Below are 20,736 nucleotides of genomic sequence, written 5' to 3'. Positions count from 1 at the left end.
TATACAACGCGTCGGTCAGACAGACGGACAATCGGACATCGCAAAACTATTAGGAACTTGGGAATAGTAAAAACAATTATCTTTCTACGTTCTTCGTTTACCTATAAGTTAGGTTGTTTATAACACAGAATTATGTGTAAGTAGTACATGGAAATAACACTGGATTTGAAGGTCAATTATTATGATCAAGTGTGGGCAGAGAATTCGCACTGAAATTGCGACCTAAATGACTAAAGTTGCATGCAAATTTCAATGGTACCTCGCGCAGCATTTAGCTGGACACTTTCAGACCTTATGTCATTGAAATAAGGCGAAATGTGTGTACATATTTATGGCTATTTCTGCGCCTCTATGAATATAATATGATGCGTATTTGGTACAATGGCGAAACACATGAAGGTCGCGATAAACATTCCGCTATTATATTATTAGGAACTCTACTTAGTTAAAAATCATTGATTTGCATTATTTTTGTAAAAATGCCTATAAATGTGTGTACGAGTATTTTAAACGGCCTAGGGTTAGGTATTGCGAAATAACAAGTATATGTAAAATTTACATGGCATACCTACTTTGAATGATGTTTATGAAATCGTTTGGTATGATGATGTAAACCTCAATGGACCGTTGCCAGTTCCCACTATGGGGTCCAGTATAAATAATATAAATATCCTTATTGACAGATATGAAAAAGTGACAAGTAACACTTTGCAAAAACTAGGTTTTACGAAAAAAAGTACCAATTCATTTCTGTGAGATTCAACGACTGTAAAACAAAGGGTTGAACCGATTGTATTAGGGACATTAGGGTTGATTCGTCCCAATTGAAGAATAAAACGTAGAAAGAATAACCACCCACGAAATGGCCTCATCTCAGCATGTTGCTGCCGTTGCTGGCGACTTCCAGCGCTGATCTTCCGATGAGACCATCAAATGAGAAGAATCACGGCAGGTAACAGGCAAAAAGAAAAGAACCATAAAATAATCATAAATAATGTACATTTGTCAAGTGGTTAATTAAGAAGAGTTATACCACAGAATAAATAATAGTATTACCGTACAGAAATGACATTTCCTTTCCTACAAAACCATAGTTTGACAGCGATTCAGGGACAACTCATGCTGTCTCTTTCTAATGTATGGCGCTATCCCTTTCGGCTATTTAGGGTTGTCAAAATTCAAGTCGTTATCGTATCTTTGGTTGTGCACGCAAAGGGACTTCAAGTTGTGAAACCCTAATGATTGCTCGGAGCAGTGCTGAGCCGAGAATGCGAACGATGCGAACGCTCTAGTGTCTCCCCACTGGTTATACAGCAAAATGATACAACACGAAGACACACATAACACTAAATTAACTCTAACACTATATTTACTATAAACTACACTACTTCTAATAACGACCTCTCAACGAATTTTTCCAGGTACTGGGAGCTGGTGGGCGTCCACGGCAAACTGGACCCGCTGGTGTCCGTGGACCTGAGGCCCGAGAAGCGGGTGCAGATCACCTTCACCTGCGGGGTGAACAGCGAAGTCCGCACCGTTGATGTTTACAGGTACAGAATAAAGAAAAAAAATGCATCTGTTATACTACTCCTTACCTCAAGTTTGGTTGGTTCTGCTTCTATGGGAGCCACTTTTTATACTAGATACGCTAAAAGTCTTAGCTGTACCTTACTCTGTTTGAGTACCTACCCTTTTTCTGTTTTTTGATACAATACGTTGTTCCTGTACGTAGCGGCGCGACACAACGCGTAGAATACAATAGAAAACGGTCGTTGAAATAGCAAAGGTTGATTGTTCATTTAATTATTTAGATCGACAATTTTAATAGGGTGTATTCGGGTAATTTCCTATGTCGGTTGGAAAATCAGATAAGAATGTGTCCCTTTTAAGAATTATTCGACGGTTTTCGACATTTGGTATTACCCGAATACACCACACCTAAGTACTTTAATTATCACATATTAGGAGTAAACGGCTTTTTGTTGTAACGATGTGTCACTATTTTCTTGAAGATCAAATGTCTATATAGGACTCATGGCATTTAAGCAGCACAAAGGTCAGAAATGAGAGTTAAAGTCTTTTTTTTTTGAGACTTTGGAGCCTTGTGTTTTTTTATAATCTCAATATAATTTTTTTAATTCAACTTTTTTTATAATGGTTGGCTCATTTTATATCCATTTAACTATATTTTGTTATAATATTCAACATGTGTCAAGTACCCAATTATAGACAATGTAATAATAATAAGACGTACATTTGACAGCTAAAGCAGATAGAGCTCTGTCACCTTTGTACCCACAATATTTTTTACCTTACGTGTTTTAGTATTTTACCTATTTATCTTTGCTTTTATTATTAATCTTGAATTTTTCTAATTTCAGAACTGTTGCTGACCTGAAGACAAGGTTGGAGCGATTAGCCGGCTTTCCAGCGTCCAAAATGAGACTCTTCTACGTCGATCAAGAACTCAGAGATTCTCAGGTAAATACCTAAACCTCTACTAAAATAAAACTAAACCCAACTTTTATGCCTTTCATACCGCTGGCAGGTCGAGCGACAGCCCTGTCTTATTAAGATTCTGTTTACATCCTCTCTCTCAAACAGTATATCCATCTTATTTTTTATATGTACACTGTGTTTTTATTGAATTCCGTTCCTTCGGGGTATCTGTAAGTACGTTTAAGGAAACTTAGTGGCATAGTTAATATTCTGAAATATTTTTTTTTTGTTTTTTTTTTAAGTATTTTTATTTTTATAAAAAGTAATGAAATGTTGCATATAGCGTTGGTATAACACGGACATTACATTTAACTCAAGTAAACAATTGAAAACTGTGACATGTCAATGTCATTTCGAACATCGATCGTCCGAGATAGTACTTACGTTTAGTAGCAAATGTATGAACTCGTACTAAACACTGATACTGATTAGTATGTAAACAGGCCCTAAGGCAAGTGTACACGCTCGTAAGGGCCTCATAAGATAAAAAGTAATTATTGATTATCTCCGAAATGGAGTTAATTAGAATACCGGTGTCTTTGAGAAAATTACTTAATTTAAGCTCATGGATGCACCCTTGAAATTAACGGAAATAAAAAAAAACACGGTGTATGTGTATATATTTTTAGGGTTTAATATTTCAGAAACGCAACCCGTAAAAATGTTGTCACATCGTTTGTATGTACATAATAAACCAATTAACTGAATACAAAAACTATGCATTGAATACAGAAATGAAAGAAAATTCATAATAATATCTTGTATTTATTTTAATCAGTGTATTCATCCTTACGTGTCTTATAATGTAAACAAAAGTGACGATTCAACAATACGATTCCATAGACAATCTTTACATCGTAATGTCAGATGATCTTCCCGTTACTGCGATTATTGATAAAAATCTTTTTAGACATGATATTGTTCAGTGGTTCTTTGGTTGATATCAAAACTTTGTGAGTTTCTTTAAGTATACAACAACAACATTTTAAGTGATGATTATTATGTAATTCCAGAGAAAAGTGTGATAATGTCTTAGAGAAGTGTTTGTTTACATGATAGGACAAGTAAGGATGTATACACTGTACACACCCACAGACATACAGAAAGCGGAGGCTTAGTAATAGAGTTAGTTCATTTTATGTCATTTTCTTGGTTTGTTTTGTAGCACTTCGTTTAACTTGTTTTTTTTTCTATACCTATTATACCAAATTTATAAATTAAATTTCCTCGAGTGTCATCAGGGCCCGGAAGAGATGAAGTACCCGACCAAGCAGCTGTACTCCTACAACATCCGGTCGGGCGACGAGATCATCATCGACTCGAAGCTGAAGCACTCGATCTCCGCCAACTCGACCGCGTGAGACGTCGAGAACCCATAGTTTCCAGCGTTGACGTTAAGTAAAATACCATAAACAAAAATGTTATAGTAAGTTTATTTCATGTGGATCTGTTGTTAGAATTTTTAAGATGTCCGAATTGTAGCAAGAGCTCTTGCGTAACATTTAGACATCTTAAACAATACCATTTATAGTTTGTTCTGTAAACTAGATGACGTTGCATTTTGTTGCGCTCAATGCTGCAAAAACGTAAACTTTCGTGAACTAAAATATTCACACAATTTGACATCTGAAAAATAACACATCTACATAATACTGTCGCGCACATAGCTCATATGGGGTCATCCATTAATTACATCACACGAATTTCTAGGTTTTTTGACCCCTCACCTTGTCACATTTGGCAAACCCCTCCCCCCCTGGTGTGACGTCACATTTTTCTAAAAAATTTTTCAACACAATCGGCGAATCGAATTAGGTACCCTATTAATATTTTATCAAAATATTTTTGACAAAAGAAATATTAGTAATTATAACACAAAACCGACTAGGAAAGAAATTTAATCGCATAAAACGATTATCGTTCCAAAAACTCGTCATTTAACTGTACAGCGAATATTTTTTTAAATAAATACTGATGAAGTTAAAGTGACGTTACAAAGTTTGTGACTCCCCCCTCCCCCTTGTCACAACATGTCACATTTTCTTGACCCCCTCCCTCCCCCTATACGTGTGATGTAGTTAATGGATGACCCCTATGGCGCTGTGCAGCGCCATCTAGTTATATTAGTTATATGTCAAATAATTACTACATTAAATTGCTCTAATTACTTCAGCTACGAGCATCATGTGCAAGCACAATTACTTATAGTTACTAGTTGATCAACGCAGTCAAACGGGAAACAAAAACTTAGATTTGAAGTTCTTCGTTTCAACACCAATAGCAAAGTAGTTTTAAGAGCTAAATCATATTTTTATATGAAATGCAAGCTTGTAAAAGGGCATTTGTTTCAAAAACCGGCCCTAACTTAAAAGCCATGTGGTACATATTGTTTTGCTAGTGGGATTCAGTGGCATAGCTACAGGGTGGAGGAGCGGGCAAAATGCCACGGGCCCTAGTCTGAGAAGCCATAAGGACAAAATGATTTTATAACATCAGATTATTTGCTACAGATCTCTCAGTTGGTATGCCACTGAGAATAAAGCATTATTTTTAAGTGTTATTTAGACTAACAAATGTGTTGTGGAATTAGTGTTTTTTTTTACTATTCGTAGATTTTTTTTCGGTAATTGTTATTTGCCATCACACAAATACTTAGCTGAACTTATTTGTTGTCACAAGTAGTTTTAGGTTTGAACGTATGAAGTAAAAAGTACATTATTATTAATTTTCTTACAAATTTGATTTGTATACAACATATCAGGTTATAGTTACAAAAATATACATATTCCAATATTTAATGGAAATTTGACGGGATCGAAATTATAAATGAACTTATATTTCTTATAAAATTAAGTGATTACCTTTATTGCGATTAGCAACTGTGATATAAATTATAAATGTATTAACTGTGGAGAAATTAATTTACTTCTTGTGTTATATTATTTTTATGAATTCTCGTATATCTCGATATTTAACATTTTTCAGTAATGCGTCTAAATAAGTGTTTAACAAAACGTAAAGTGATACTAACTGCCATTTATGAGTGATACCGTATTGGTACATTTAAAAATATACAATAATCAAGTTCTACTGACTGTAACGGTGAAGCCACTAAAGCGCAAGCTACGCACGAATATGATCAAATTCTCACGAAAAGCGCCGAATAATCGGGATAAGAAACCTAATTTTTCAAATTCTCGTGTTTTTTGTGTCAGCGAAATAAGACTAGAGGCGTACAATTAGCAAATTTATTTCCATTTTGTACAATGTGCGTAATGTAGGTCCCTCCAACATGACAACATGGGTTGTGTTCTCGCGCGCGACTCTACACATCTAGCGCAACTTCAAGTATGGACTCGCGCGCGAGAACGCAACTCACGCTGGACAATCTGGTGTACGAGGACGGATTCCGATTTAAAAATTATTTTAATGAAAAAAAATCGTAGCGTAGCACTGGGCTGCTGTTGAAGTGTTGACTGCACCTTGAATTTGCACTGTGGTGTATCTGCTATCGGTTCAAACAAAAATAAAAATTGTCCTGTGATGTCCGGAGCTGCCAAAGACGTTGAATGGTTAGAGTATTTTCAATGGATGTATACTAACTTGCGTGCACGACTGAATCTTGCATGGCAGCCTTATAAAAGTGATACATGCAATAAGTTCGCTAAATTCATGTATCTGATATTGTAAGAAGTATATTAAATGGTCGTCTTATATAATAGAAACAATGGAAAATAAATAAAATAATTGTAATATTGTTTGTTTTATTTTGTAGACTTTAATGATTTCAAAGTTAAGCACATAACACAGTCACAATAATCATTATCATCAAGCGCCGAGAATGACTTTAGCTGTCGTAAGAGGTACACCTTACAAAAACATTGTCTTGATACTGGCAGTCATCAATGTCTCATCATTACTACACTTGTCGTCGAATTAAGCCATTAATTACCAACCCACAGCTTTTTCCCATAAACTACGACCATCGCATTCTGGACTTGTTCCATAATATTCTCATACACTTCCATCCAACTGCTGCTATTCATTTCGCGAATTCTTCTTCTCAGAAAGTTCAAAAGTATGTTTAACTTGTCTATGTTCTTGTTGATTACCATTTCTCGCATATACGTGATGATCAAATTAATATCGTAAGGTAAGGGAGTTTGGCCACTCTCTAGCCAAGCTCTTAGCAGTTCTCTTACTTTGTCCCATGAAAGATCTAGTAAACCCTGATTAGGAGTAGATTCTTTCTTAACTTCTTTAGTTTCTCTTTTAACTTCCTTTTTTTCCTGTTTAACTACAGTCTGCACAGGTATCGGTGGTTTGTATAGGGGGCTGTAGTTACTCTGTCCATGTAAAAATTTACTCATAAGGTTTTTTGAAGTTGATACCTGTGCTCTTAAAGATAGATTTTTGGGAGGCCTACCTCGCCTTTTCGCAGAGGCCACTGGGGAACTTTTATTGGAACCTATCACTGGAGATTTTTTCGGAGATAGTGCTTTTGTTTTTTTGGGTGTTGTAGGCTTTGGAACCGACTCTGGTTTTACTTTATGGATGATTTCTGGAAGTTCTGTTGTATTTCTACTTTCAGTTTTAATTGAATTCGTATTGACTAGGAATTTGCTCATTGCTCCTTTTGTTTGACCCTTATTTGCTAAAGATTCTAATTTAGTGACCTGTATCCCTATACCTCTCATTTCTTTAGGGTCTATCTTCTGTTTGTTACAAAGAGATATTATTTCTCTAGTTATGATTTCCACATCATTTGTAGCATTGAGTAAAGAAGTTGACTTGTTTATAACATTGCAAAACCCATGCCCCATAAATTTTGCAGTTTCTACTGGTGCCTTTTCATCTCTTACCATAAGTTTTAGAGTTATACATTTTCCCACAACTTTAAATTGTACCATTCTTGTGTGGACTTCAGCTGATAATTGTTTCAAAAATTCTATGCACTGCTCATTATTCTCGAATCTAATTCCATAGTTAACTTCAGCTGATACAGATTTTCTCACTGTATGGAATGTTAGGGGATTATTATCTCGACCTCTACACTGATCATACAACTGAAGGCCTGTTTTGATACCCAAGTGTTGTTGCAAAGAAGCTAAACTCAGATTCTGTAAGGAGCCACATGTCTGATGACCAATAGACTCCAATTTTGAAGCAGTTTGCCTCCCCACTCCAGGTAGATCTCTCAACTTAATGTCAAAAATGAAATCTTCAACAAGATCAGCTGACAAGAAAAACTGGCCATCTGGTTTTGCTCGCTTAGTTGCTAACCTAGCCTGCAAACGGTTACCACCAAATCCAGTTGAACAAGGACACCCTGTTTTGCTCCTTATCTCTTCTCTCAATATGGTTGCAAAGTCTTGAACAGTAATATCTAAATCTTTTAATAGCTCACTACAATCAACATACATTTCATCACAAGACACTGCCTCAATGTTAAGAGTGTATTGAGCAACAGTGTTGTATAATGTGTAAGCCACTTCTTTGTATCCATCAAAATCATATGGAATGGTTTGTAAGTCTGGGCATAATCTTAAAGCTGCACCCATGAACATACCATTGCCAATGCCCTTTGCTCGAGCCTCATATGAACATGATGCTATTTCACTCATAGACCCATATTTGTCATCCTCATCTCCAATAGCATCTACTCTAGTCTCCAATTTGATATCTTCATTTATAGCAGTGGCCTTTACTAGTTTTTTAGCTTGCTTTTCTCTATATAAATTAAATTCAGTGTCCCTGTCTACTCCTGCCCTTTTAGGTCTGCCTTGTCCTCCCTTGGAATGTGTGACTGCCACGGGCTTCCCCCGCAGCTCTGGTCTCTTTCGTAACCCTACTGATACAAAGAAACAGTCCATATCTATATGCATGATAGTTTTTCCACCTTCAAATGTCACTTGTGACAGACAGTTAGCATTATTTAATGCAAGAACTCTTTCCTTTAATTGTGATCGAGCAGCAAATTGAAAATTGCTAGTCTCTCTTAGATCATTTACATGTTGTTTAAAGCATGCTCCAAGTTGTGAAATGTGGTGTAACCGGGAATTATTATAAAATTCTGAAATAAAATTAGGATCTGCTGCTGTTTTTGTTGAGTGGTCTGTCTTTTTAGGCAAATATTTTGAAACATTATTTATAGTAGGTTTGGTGCTATCAACATTTGTAACATCATATAGCTTCTCATCAATACCTTTAATGACAGTGCTCTCAGGCATACTTGGTGATGGTTTGCAATCCACTACAGGATCACTTTTGACTTTAGCAAAGTTAAGCCGAGGTTGCAATCTAGAGTTGCCATACAATAAGTAATCTCTATAATTCAGCAGCTTATTAGCAGTGATACTTTCTGTAATCCATTCGGGCCTAACGACTTTAACTAATGACATATTCTTTACTTTGGTGTCAGGTAAATTTGATGCTATAATAAAATCATCACTTCTCTGATAAGTATGATAAACACCGCCATGCTTGGCCATAAGAGTTTTCAGTTCGTCTGCGGAGGGAATTGTGTATCCGTTAACAAATATGTTTACGCCACTAAATATATCCGACAATTTATCTTGTTCACTGCCCACTCTGGAGGAAAACTGCTCTTCCAATTTGGAAATTTTAGCGTTCATGTAACCGCCCCAGGCTTCGAAGCCATTGTCGGGGAATTTATCATCGCGTCGCCTCATACTTTGGGAGCCGTATTAAAATAACTATTGGTATTAAATGAAATAAAATATAGTTTTTGTTATTGCGGAAAATATAACCGTTCCCGCGTCGTTTAGAGCTGTCAGTTTGACGTTTAAGCTGTTAAGTGTTGTCGGTTCACACAATATTTAAAACCCTTAATTTAGTGGAAATACGAGGGGCAATTAAATATCTATGTAGGTTTAACATAGTAAAGTTGCAACCATAGAGTGAGTGGCCGTTTTCTTATTTTTGCCTACAGGGGCGGTCTTTGGGGGTGGCGAACGGGGCAACCGCCCGGGGCCTCGCGCAACAGGCTGAGTAGTTTTTTACGTGAAACATGAGTAGAGTCAAAGTCGATAATGTCATGGCACGATCGCTTATTATATTTTGGTAAAATGTTAAAATTTTGTTTTGCTGCGCCGCCGTATGAAATTTGGTATATTTAATCGAAAACTTACATGCCAAATTCGGACAGCAAGAGGGAGATTCCAGCCCCGGAGAACCCACCACCATGGTGCGAGGCCATAGGCAGAGCTACAGGAGGGTTGAATTCGGAAATGACGATGGTTAATTGTTTAGTAATGAACTGAAAGGCCGAAGGGCGATATGCAGAACAGCAGAGCTCGGACTCGTACAAAAGGTAATGTGTTTGGCGGATCGTAAGAATGAGCTTCAAGGCCCTAGGTAGTCGAAGAGCGGGCTCCACTTCAGACCTAAAGCCCGAAATGTGCAGCTCGAGACCAAATGCCGATTTACTGCACAGTCGTGATCGTACGACTCAAATATGAAATTTAAAAAAAAGCTGCATACGACCCAAGGCCCAAAACATCCAAGCAAGTCGCGCTTTCAAGTTATGCCAAAGGAGATTATATTGATGAATGTCCAGGCTATGCTCTCCTGCGGCTTTCCCTTGCATGGAAACGCTCCTTGATCAGACGGTTGTGCCTTCTGCCGTTTGTTCGGTTCCAAGCTCTGATCTCTCATAGCTCGACCTTTGACCTCGCACGAAAGTCCTTCGGTCCTTCGCGGAGCTGGGCCTTAAGCTTTGCTTTTTAAAACACTTGGCCACGCATAAATGCGCTGCAGCCGGGCTAGCAAATGATTGGCGCGAGAGTATCTCGCGGTGAGATAGACTACCCGTCCCTCTTTAATTAACATAGTTAGAAAAAGACGGGTAGTCTATCTCGCCGCAAGATACTCTGGCATCAATCATGTCTAGGCTTTCAGGAAAGTTATAGGTCTTACTGAAACATTAAGCCAAGCTTGGCTTTCGGTCTCGCTTACAGTTGGCCATTGGTTAAATTTCAAGTTATGCTCTTCTGCAGCTCGACTTCAGACTCGCAGGAAACTCTATACATTCCGGACTGCCCTATTTTTGCAGAGCTTAGCCGTCAGCCTCACTCACTCTGCGAGTTCGATTTCAAGCTCTGCTTTCCTGCAGCTCGGTCTTCGGCTTCGCACGGGAAGCTATCGAGATTAGATGCCCTGAATCTTCTATCCTAAGTGGAGCTCAGCTTTCGGGCTCGCTTTATAACATATAGGTACTTTAGTTCACGACCTAGCTCCATTCTCTTGAATCTCGGCCTTTGGACGGTCTACAAAGCGTTTTCTTGATACAGCCTACCATTTTTTTTAGCACAAACAATTTCCACCCGGAGCTTCGCAGAGGCTAAGGCCGCCCCTGATTGCCCACTAAAGTGCCAATTACATCCATACTTTATCAGGCCTGATATACCCGATTTCGGGCCCGTGCAAAAAAATGTTTCCGTTTCACCAAATATCAGCACATCTTTACAATATTTGAAATGAAAAGAAAAGGTTTATATGCAAAAATATCACACATTGAATATTTTTGGCAATTAGAGTCAAAGTATTTCTTACATTTCAAATATTGTTAACGATGTGCTGATATTCCGTGAAACGGACAACGATTATCAGTCCCGAAACCGGGACTGATTTCGGGCCCGTTATCGGGAAATGTGGATGTAAATGGCACTTAAAGTGCCAAGCAAGCAACCAAGTGCGCGTCCCCCGCGAGCCCCTTTGACTCGTGCCCAAAAAAGGTGAGCTCGGCGAGTGGCGAGCCCAGCCACGAGACGAGACACGAGCCCATCGTTTGCATACGCGTCTCGTGACTCGGCTCGCCACCGCACGCGAATGTAAACACGCCATCAAGGAACGCAGCTATGCGGTGTGAAGGAATTATGGGAGGTCCTTGGAGATTAGTAAAATGGTGACAAGGCAAATCAAACCTCTTTACACTAACACGGTGGAATGAGATAGCAATATCGCTTGCTTCCACTAACGCATAACTGCGTCCCTGACGCTTGTAGAGGCTCGTCACGCATGTAAACAGGCATAAGTAAGTGCAATAAATAAATAAAATAAAAATAAATAAATAAATATTATAGGACATTATGACACAAATTGACTAAGGCTTGTGTTGCGGGTACTTAGACAACGATATATATAATATATGAATATTTATAAATACTTAAATACATAGAAAACACCCATGACTCAGGAACAAATATCCATGCTCATCACACGAATAAATGCCCTTACCAGGATTTGAACCCGGGACCATCGGCTTCGTAGGCAGGGTCACTACCTACTAGGCCAGACCGGTCGTCAAATATAAGTCAATATCATATAAGCTTAAACTACGTGTAATTTTGATAATAAATAAAATGATTACTTGTATTTAACAAACATTGATCAAACGCCTCGATCGTATGCGATTTGGCCGATTTGTTTTGTTGCAAGGTAAGCCTTGATAAAATTGACATTGACACTTGGCACTGACAGCCGAAGCCCGAAGCCGTTTCGCCCGTTTCAAACAAACGGTTATTGTTTACGGTTATGTTGTCTGTTTATATTCGACAAGATAAATATATTTTCCTCAAAACAACAATAATCATATAGCAGAATGTCTATGATTAAAGAGGCAACTGTAATTGCCCCATGGGTTGGACCTACAACAAGCAGTAACTTTTTATCCGTAGTTGTGCTATCATCAAATGTTGACATCATCGAAAAGATATCCAAAGCTCTTGCAGATATACATGCCCAGGGAAATTTCAGGTGGAAACTTTCAATCTTACGTTCCTTCCATTTAGAAGAAGTCATGGAACACTCCGATCTAGTTGGAAGAGTTTCTATCGACTTTGTTATACTGGGCTTGGACACCAGTCGAGTATTCTGCCTTGAATGGGCTGAGAAAGTTTTGATGCAAGTTCATCCTGACCTATGGAGTCGTCGAGTTATTCTTGTAAACTCTAGTGGATTACCACCAAATTCTATGGCAGTGAATGTTGGTGAACTAGTGGCTTTCAAAAGTCACTTCAAACTTGACATGATGACAGCAGATGTGTTCAAGTCAGATGATACAAGGTTCTTGGCGCGACGGCTGCTAAAATACATAGAAGTATCTATTGGCGTTAAGACTGGAATACCTAATTTAAATGTTTAAAATGTGTTGTGTATATTCTATGGGAATGACGGACTTATGAAAAAAACTATGGGTTCTTTGAACTAATTCCTTTTAGTGATTTATTAGATTAAATGTTTAAATACCAAAAAATGATTTTTTGATATTTCTTTTGACCTTGTGTTGAAAAGGCAAAGTAGGTTTAAACAATTAGTGCACTAAAGATTTGTCCAAGCCACTTTATTATAGAGACCCTTGTTATTTTCACTACTTGAAACATTCAGTTGGTATATGTGCTGATTAGAGATAACAACAAAAAAAAAAAATCAGTAATGAGTGGCACTGTAATCTAATTTTCAATCTTGGGCCTGTTACCTTCAATTAGTAACTGCTGGGGAATAATCTAAAATATCAAAATATAAGTTCTTATCCACCACCTTGTGTTCTGTCCCTTTGGTTCAGCAGAGGATGGGTAAACTTTTAGAGATTGTTAACACAATAAAGAGGAGGAAGCTAGAATATCTAGGCCACATAATGAGAAGTCAAAAGTATGAGTTATAGTTGATAATACAAGGAAATTCATGATAAAATAATTATTGGAAGAAGAATATTGTGCCAATGGTTACAAAAAAGCACATGGTCACTTTTCCGAACTGTTGTGTTGGAGGTTCAGGTTTCTATGACGATTGCCAAACTGCAATAGCCGACAGCACCTGATGGAGAAGATCCACCACTTTTTCAGTTTTGTAACATCACACAGATACATGCCCAAAAACAGACCCCACTTACTGTTCTAACATATATAAAAACTGCAAATCCAAGTTTAATTTGTTTTTCAATTTTAGTTATGTTTATGGCGCAGATTTTATTAAAAGTACAAATGTTATGTGATCACACTGATCACCAGATAAGCCCATACTCTATTTTTCAGTCACAGCTTACAGTACTGAAATAAAATGCGTATTGAGTGACTACCTGGTGTATTCCCATGTCTCTGGGGGAATAAGTGCTACATACAAATCATTCCCACATGACCTGAGGACTGTGTGCGATTAATTTATTACACATACATACATACATACGCGCCAATAGAATTTCAACTTTATAACAAGTTGAAATTCTTTAGCATTCCGATTTAAGGTTCAAATTGTATTTTCGGGAAATGTGACTAGTCTTTAAATGAATCATCAAATCTGGATTGTCGGTAAAAACCGACGTACGCGTCGGCTTCAGCTAGCGTTGCTCATACCTACTAATTTTCGTCAACCCACTCCGTGCACCCGCGCCAGCTAGTGGACGCCCGTAGATTAGTGCGGACTGGAAAACGGTTAATGTAGGATAAGTATCCTATATCCATCACTATGCAACATTAACTTTTTTCTTTACATAATTAACTAACATTTTGCTATTCAAGGATATTGATCAATTAGTAGTAGGTACCTATGTAGTAAGGGAGCCTGAGACAGTTGGCACATAACAATAGTTTAAGAGACCACACCTAGCAAAGTTGCTTCAAGTTTTAGGAAGTGCAAAGGTCAAAAATAAGGAATTTCACTTCCAACTAAAAACAACATAATAGACATTTCTGAATTCTTTATTATAGATTGTACTACAAAATAATAGGAAGTTTTCTACAGTTACAATTATATATTACATAAATAGTGAAACAATTACAGCAGTCCTCATTCAGCTCAATGTCCAGAGAAGAATACAGTAACCATACAAATACAAAACAATATTCCCTAGAGGATGCAAGACATGGAAACTAATATAAATTATAAATTACTGAATACAATACTGCTGATTTCCTATCATATTTGTGTAACTATAAATTATTATTGTAAGCATAAAATAATAATCTGTAAAAATCTAAACCATATAAAAATCAACATTCAGAATGTTTCAAAAGTATATTTTTAGCGGCTCTCAAATAAAACACTACTACACCTGTCACACTGTGAATAGGTACATTAATTAACCCTATATTACATATATCTATGATTGCTGAACCTAACATTAAAGTCACGTTGGTGACTCATTAAAATAAACGTATACAAAAACATTACATTAGGCAATATCACAACTAAATCACCTGCTTGCTGCAGGTCAAATAAATTAACTACGAAATGTCATGTTGTAGGACATGCAATACATGTGGTGGGGCAGCATAAGCATTTCGGGTTATTTCCACTAGTTACCACCAAGTTGTTACCAGTGGTAACTATCTACTGGGATTTTTTTCCCACCTTTTACTCCCACTAGTTATCAGCAACTAGGTGAGAAAAATTCCCAGTAGTTACCGCTGGTAACAACTTGGTGGTAACTAGTGGGAATAAGGAATAATTGGCGGAAATAAAGGTATTTCCGCCAAAACTTATACTGCTACACCATTGTCACCAAGTACCCAATTATTCGTCACATCTTCACCAAAATCAAAAGACAATGCCAAAAAATATCTAAAAGTCAATAGGCGGGTCCACACAGAGCGAGCATACGCGCGAGGCAATTTCCTCACGCACAAATCGGCCAGTGTAGACGTGCCTCGGCCGGGCGGGCGCGCGTTTTCCTCGCCTGAGCGCGCCGCCTCGGATGAGGCACGTCTACACTGGCTGGTTTGGGCGTGAGGAAATTACCTCGCGCGTATGCTCACTCTGTGTGGACCCGCCAAATTCATTACAATTATTAAGTATGTCAATTTGAATTATCCATTTATAATATTGCTGCAATGTGCTGTTTAATTAAAGAAAGTACATGTCATTATAATCAGTGAAACATATTACGATTGTTTAAAAGATAGCAGTCACGGCAAAAAGTTTTCATTTAATACTGGGGCTCTTCTGATAAGTCACAATTTGGACTTGTAGATATTCAAACGTAATACATCAACTTATGGTATAAAACATCAAATCTACTCATAGACCATGTAGTAAACCAGTGCTAGATGTCGTTTTAATTGCGAAAACAAATGTTGGCAAGCTTTCGTCCTACTCTAAAATAAAAAAAATAGTTTTTTCCTCAAATTGGTGTTTCCCTTACTAATCAGTAGTTCGTAAGACTAAAGGGTAAGTGTGTATTTTAATTGTGCAGATATAAAGAATTGTCATATACCCTCTTCAGGATAGTGGTATGATGTTAAACACAGAAGTTATCTAACTACTGACATATAACACAGCTTAATACTATTTTCCTGTACTGAGAGATATATTTTAAAGTATTAAATGTCACACTCACTTTCCTTCGAGTGTCCTTTCAACATCGATGTAATTGAATAATTTAACGCGCAAAGGTCCGCCGGCATCGCGGCGTAATATTAAAAATACTATAACTAGTAATATCAACTGTTTAATTAAAATTTTAGTTGATTCGCAAGCTGTACGTCAGCAAGATATACGTATCATATAAATGCTATTCGATGCAAGCGGCCCTTCCTAAGGTCGCAATACGCTTCAACGCAACCCGATGCGCTTAAATACGACAATGAGTATAAAAGCAGATCTACTATTGTTCAGGAATGTTGCGTTTACACGAAAGATATCCTTATTAGTAATAATTTATATCCAGTCCCGGAAAAATCGTCGTTTTAATTTGAGCACGACTTACATATCCAGTCAAAACAGTCGACGCCTTAGGCTCCAGCTGCGTGAGAACAAAGTGGAAACGACATGAGCGACCACAGCTCATGGGAGAGACGAAGTATATTAGGTAATATAGACAAATAACGCGCTAACTTTTGGAATATATCGTGGGAGCGATTTCAACGCATGAATTTGCTGGAATTTTAAATGGAATCGAAATTTAACCTTTTGACCACCGCAGTCGGCGGTGGCCGTCATCGGAAAGTCGTGCCAAGGACGCCAACGACGGCTATAGCCGTCAGCTTTGCCAATGCAATAGGGACTTACGCGGGACTCTGTAAAGTTCAATTTCGTTTGAATAATTGCGATCGCCTGGCGTCCGGGGCAGGGCATATTCCTTCGCCGTCTGGCGTTCCAAAGTTTAATGCCATATAATGCAGATGTAAAAACCATCATCAAAATATTCCGTCTTTTCACCTTTTGTCTATATTTTACGTGTTAAAATTAGATTGAGGGTAGAAAATGAGATTCTTGATATGTAGTGGAGCGTAAAGCCTAAAGGCGGAATGTCGGTTGTGTCCCTAGAGGGCGGACAGCCCGGGGTATGTACACGTGCGGCATGACTCCACATCTGGCTCGCGGCGCGGCGGTGGCGGCGCCCGCGTCGATCCATACACCATAGCACCTATATCGTTCACTGTACACATCTGTTCACTATACACTTTGGGGACCCTGCAACAAAAATATTACACTCAAATACATGTTTGAGAAGAAGGGCTTAATCTGGGGGCAGGGTAGTCCCCATTAAGACGAGCCTAACGAAGCACAAGGGCATTATTTTTACCTTTCCTAGAAGTGCTTCGACGTTTTTTTTAACCCTCTTAACTTGGGTTTGGATTATCCCAGATAAACAAAATTCTCGGGTTATAATGTTAATAGTGGACCTATTAAACAAAAAGTTTCAATTGCATAGCTCATATACATTAGGTTTTATTGATATGCAAAAAACCCCAATTTCGTCACCGACTCACTCACTCACTCATTCACTGATGATCATCAATTCATCAACATTCTAAGGGTATTTCCTGAAGTTTTAGAAAGCTGCAATTAGTTATATTAGCTAGTATTAGTACACAAATAACAAAAAATCTATAACTTGGAACTTTTACCCCCCAACCCCTTAAACTAGGAGACGAAAATTTGTATGAGGGTTCCGCAATAAACATATTGCAAAAAAAAGTGAAATGCCACCAAAAACATTTTCATTTAACACAGCCATTGCTCCATGCCATGGTTCCATTGGTCTCTAAATCAGGGGATTTTAAATTGGTGAACTCTCGGGGGTTTGCCAGCGATCGCAAAGGGGTTCGCGACAAGTAGAATCAGACCGTGACCAGCTCGACATATATATTTTTTCTACTCGTCGACTGTAATGGTTGAATTAAGATTGCGCATTGTAATTGGGTACGTTTCATGTATGGGCTCCCAACTCGACTATAATATCCATTCTGAAACGGTTTAGTCAACTATAATGAAATAGACCAATCACAGCTCATCGCGGTCAAGAGGACGAAACAAAACGATAGCTCATATTAATTATTTATTTTAGGTTGTATAGTAGAAACAATTGCTCCATAAATCATAAACGCACATGTGACACCCTTAATATGGCAACATCCATAGACTACGAAAACCGCTTACGATTGCTTGTTAGTCTCCATAGGCTACGGTGGCCAAAATCAAGAAAAAACTGTCTAAAAATTGAATTTAGCAAGGAGCAAGTACCAGGGCCTCATGAGTTACGAGAAGGTGTCGCGGCGGCCGGGGCGCGTATGAGTATGAAGGTATAGCGGCTGCTCGCGTATCTTAAATAGCTGTATACTTTTGGCTTCTTTACCTGTATGATTTTATTAGTAGTCCTTATTCCTACAGACGAGCGTATTTTGTAAAATGCTTCCTTTTTCATTCAAGATTACGACGTAACTATTAGTATTTATTCAAAAACTGATAACGTACTTAAATAATCGTTTCCTAAACTAGGGGCTCCAACAGTTCAAATTTTCATTTTCTCTTTTAAACCTTTTTTTTAATGAGGTTTTTTGGGAGTCTTTTCCAAATTTTGCAGTGAGATGTGGCGTTTCGGTTCTCAATTTTGCTATAAACAAGAATCATTTGGTACATGAATGACTACAATTTGATTCAACATATCTCGTACGAGGGGCTGGAATGATTAACAATCGAAGATTCATTTGAAAAAACTGATAAAATACCTTCCGAGTTTTCTTCATTTTTTTGGCGAAAACAGGGTTTTATTATATTTTATTTCCGCAAATTGTACGCATATTTTGCTTTAAAAATAATATTATAGCAAACTGTAACTTTATGTTAACCTATAAAAAAAAAATCGTAACTGTGGGACCTACATTGCCGTAAATTTATATTTTTTTAAAACACGTATAAATCACGCAGCAGCGACGCCCCGCTCTCAGTCCGCGCGGAGCGCGCTTAGAGGAAGGACCTGTGCTCGATTGTCAGGCATTCGTTGCGATCGTAATCAGCTACGGAGTTCCGAGAAGTGCTATATACTGCGATTAGAAAATCTTAATAAAACATTTTTTACAGTATGCCTAACAGACTCGCTTATTGATGGATTTTCAGTGTTACTTTTTTTTTAATACTAAGTCGGTGGCAAACAAGCATACGGCCCGCATATGTACGCCTGCAACTCCAGAGGAGTTACATGCGCGTTGCCGACCCTAACCCCCTCCCGCCCCTCGTTGAGCTCTGGCAACCTTACTCACCGGCAGGAACACAACACTATGAGTAAGGTCTAGTGTTATTTGGCTGCGATTTTCTGAAAAACGCATTTTCACTTGAAATTACGTTAGGGTTTGCATTATTATTTTTGACCCGGATGAAGTCCAAGTTCTCATGATGGAGTCAGGAGTTGGTCACCAGAACTCCTAATCTACTAATTATAATCCCATCGTGTTTGGGCTCAAAAGATTTGCCCTGACGAACACCATCGATCTAGATGAGGTCCAGGGTCTTATGATGGAGTCAGGAGTTGGTCACTAGAACTCCTAATCTACTCATTATAATTCCATCGTGTTTGGGCTCAACAGAGTTGCCCTGATGAGCACCTTCAATCTAGATGAGGTCCAGGGTCTCATGATGGAGTCAGGAGCTGGTCACCAGAACTCCTAATCTACTCATCATAACTCCATCGTGTTTGGGTTCAATAGAGTTGCCCTGACGAGCACCATCAATCTAGATGAGGTCCAGGGTCTCATGATGGAGTCAGGAGCTGGTCACCAGAACTCCTAATCTACTCATCATAACTCCATCGTGTTTGGGCTCAATAGATTTGCCCTGATGAACACCATCGATCTAGATGAGGCCCAGGGTCTCATGATGGAGTCAGGAGTTGGTCACCAGAACTCCTAAACTACTCATCATAACCTCATCGTGTTCGGGCTCAATAGATTTGCCCTGACGAGCATCATCAATCTAGATAAAGTCCAGGGTCTCATGATGGAGTCAGGAGTTGGTCACTAGAACTCCTAATCTACTCATTATAATTCCAACGTGTTTGGGCTCAAAAGATTTGCCCTGATGAGCACCATCGATCTAGATGAGGTCCAGGGTCTCATGATGGAGTCAGGAGTTGGTCACCAGAACTCCTACTCTACTCATCATAACTCCATCGTGTTTGGGCTCAATAGAGTTGCCCTGACGAGCACCTTCAATCTAGATGAGGTCCAGGGTCTCATGATGGAGTCAGGAGCTGGTCACCAGAACTCTTAATCTACTCATCATAACTCCATCGTGTTTGGGTTCAATAGAGTTGCCCTGACGAGCACCATCAATCTAGATGAGGTCCAGGGTCTCATGATGCAGTCAGGAGCTGGTTACCAGAACTCCTAATCTACTCATCATAACTCCATCGTGTTTGGGCTCAATAGATTTGCCCTGATGAACACCATCGATCTAGATGAGGTCCAGGGTCTCATGATGGAGTCAGGAGTTGATCACCAGAACTCCTAATCTACTCATCATAACCTCATCGTGTTCGGGCTTAATAGATTTGCCCTGACGAGCATCATCAATCTAGATAAAGTCCAGGGTCTCATGATGGAGTCAGGAGTTGGTCACTAGAACTCCTAATCTTCTCATTATAATTCCAACGTGTTTGGGCTCAAAAGATTTGCCCTGATGAGCACCATCGATCTAGATGAGGTCCAGGGTCTCATGATGGAGTCAGGAGTTGGTCACCAGAACTCCTAATCTACTCATCATAAATCCATCGTGTTTGGGCTCAATAGATTTGCCCTGATGAACACCATCGATCTAGATGAGGTCCAGGGTCTCATGATGTAGTCAGGAGTTGGTCACCAGAACTCCTAAACTACTCATCATAATCTCATCGTGTTTGGGCTCAATAGATTTGCCCTGACGAGCATCATCAATCTAGATAAAGTCCAGGGTCTCATGATGGAGTCAGGAGTTGGTCACTAGAACTCCTAATCTACTCAT

General features: G+C 38.6%; 4 protein-coding genes across 7 annotated transcripts in view; 2 read left to right on the top strand and 2 right to left on the bottom strand.

Moving 5' to 3' along the window:
- Positions 1-6,255, top strand: part of LOC133525948 (tubulin-specific chaperone cofactor E-like protein) — a 36,008-nt gene extending 29,753 nt beyond the window's left edge. The window contains exons 7-9 of one of the 2 annotated variants that reach the window (XM_061862384.1): positions 1,422-1,553; positions 2,385-2,484; positions 3,735-6,255. In XM_061862384.1, coding sequence (XP_061718368.1) covers positions 1,422-1,553; positions 2,385-2,484; positions 3,735-3,863 — 361 coding nt within the window. In that variant the 3' untranslated portion in view covers positions 3,864-6,255. The remainder of the gene's footprint in view (positions 1-1,421; positions 1,554-2,384; positions 2,485-3,734) is intronic. The other variant, XM_061862385.1, reaches the window with a different exon arrangement.
- Positions 6,247-9,483, bottom strand: LOC133525947 (DNA repair protein Rev1). The gene has a single exon (XM_061862383.1). The coding sequence runs from the start codon at positions 9,192-9,194 to the stop codon at positions 6,447-6,449; it is 2,748 nt and encodes a 915-aa protein (XP_061718367.1). The 5' UTR covers positions 9,195-9,483; the 3' UTR covers positions 6,247-6,446.
- Positions 9,484-11,990: 2,507 nt separating this feature from the next.
- Positions 11,991-12,778, top strand: LOC133525950 (uncharacterized). The gene has a single exon (XM_061862387.1). It carries the CDS (start codon positions 12,125-12,127, stop codon positions 12,665-12,667), a length of 543 nt encoding a protein of 180 aa, XP_061718371.1. The 5' UTR covers positions 11,991-12,124; the 3' UTR covers positions 12,668-12,778.
- A 1,425-nt stretch (positions 12,779-14,203) lies between these two features.
- The window catches only part of LOC133525945 (transcriptional regulator ATRX homolog), a 42,906-nt gene continuing 36,373 nt past the window's right edge, over positions 14,204-20,736 (bottom strand). For all 3 annotated transcript variants that reach the window (XM_061862380.1, XM_061862381.1, XM_061862379.1), the window contains one exon: positions 14,204-16,932. The gene's annotated coding sequence lies outside the window, so the exon portion shown is untranslated. The remainder of the gene's footprint in view (positions 16,933-20,736) is intronic.

This window comes from Cydia pomonella, chromosome 15 (genome assembly GCF_033807575.1).
Source record: "Cydia pomonella isolate Wapato2018A chromosome 15, ilCydPomo1, whole genome shotgun sequence".
NCBI classification, from domain to species: Eukaryota; Metazoa; Arthropoda; class Insecta; order Lepidoptera; family Tortricidae; genus Cydia; species Cydia pomonella.
The sequence above is the reverse complement of the archived record's forward strand: the minus strand, read 5'-3'. Positions and strand labels throughout refer to the sequence as shown.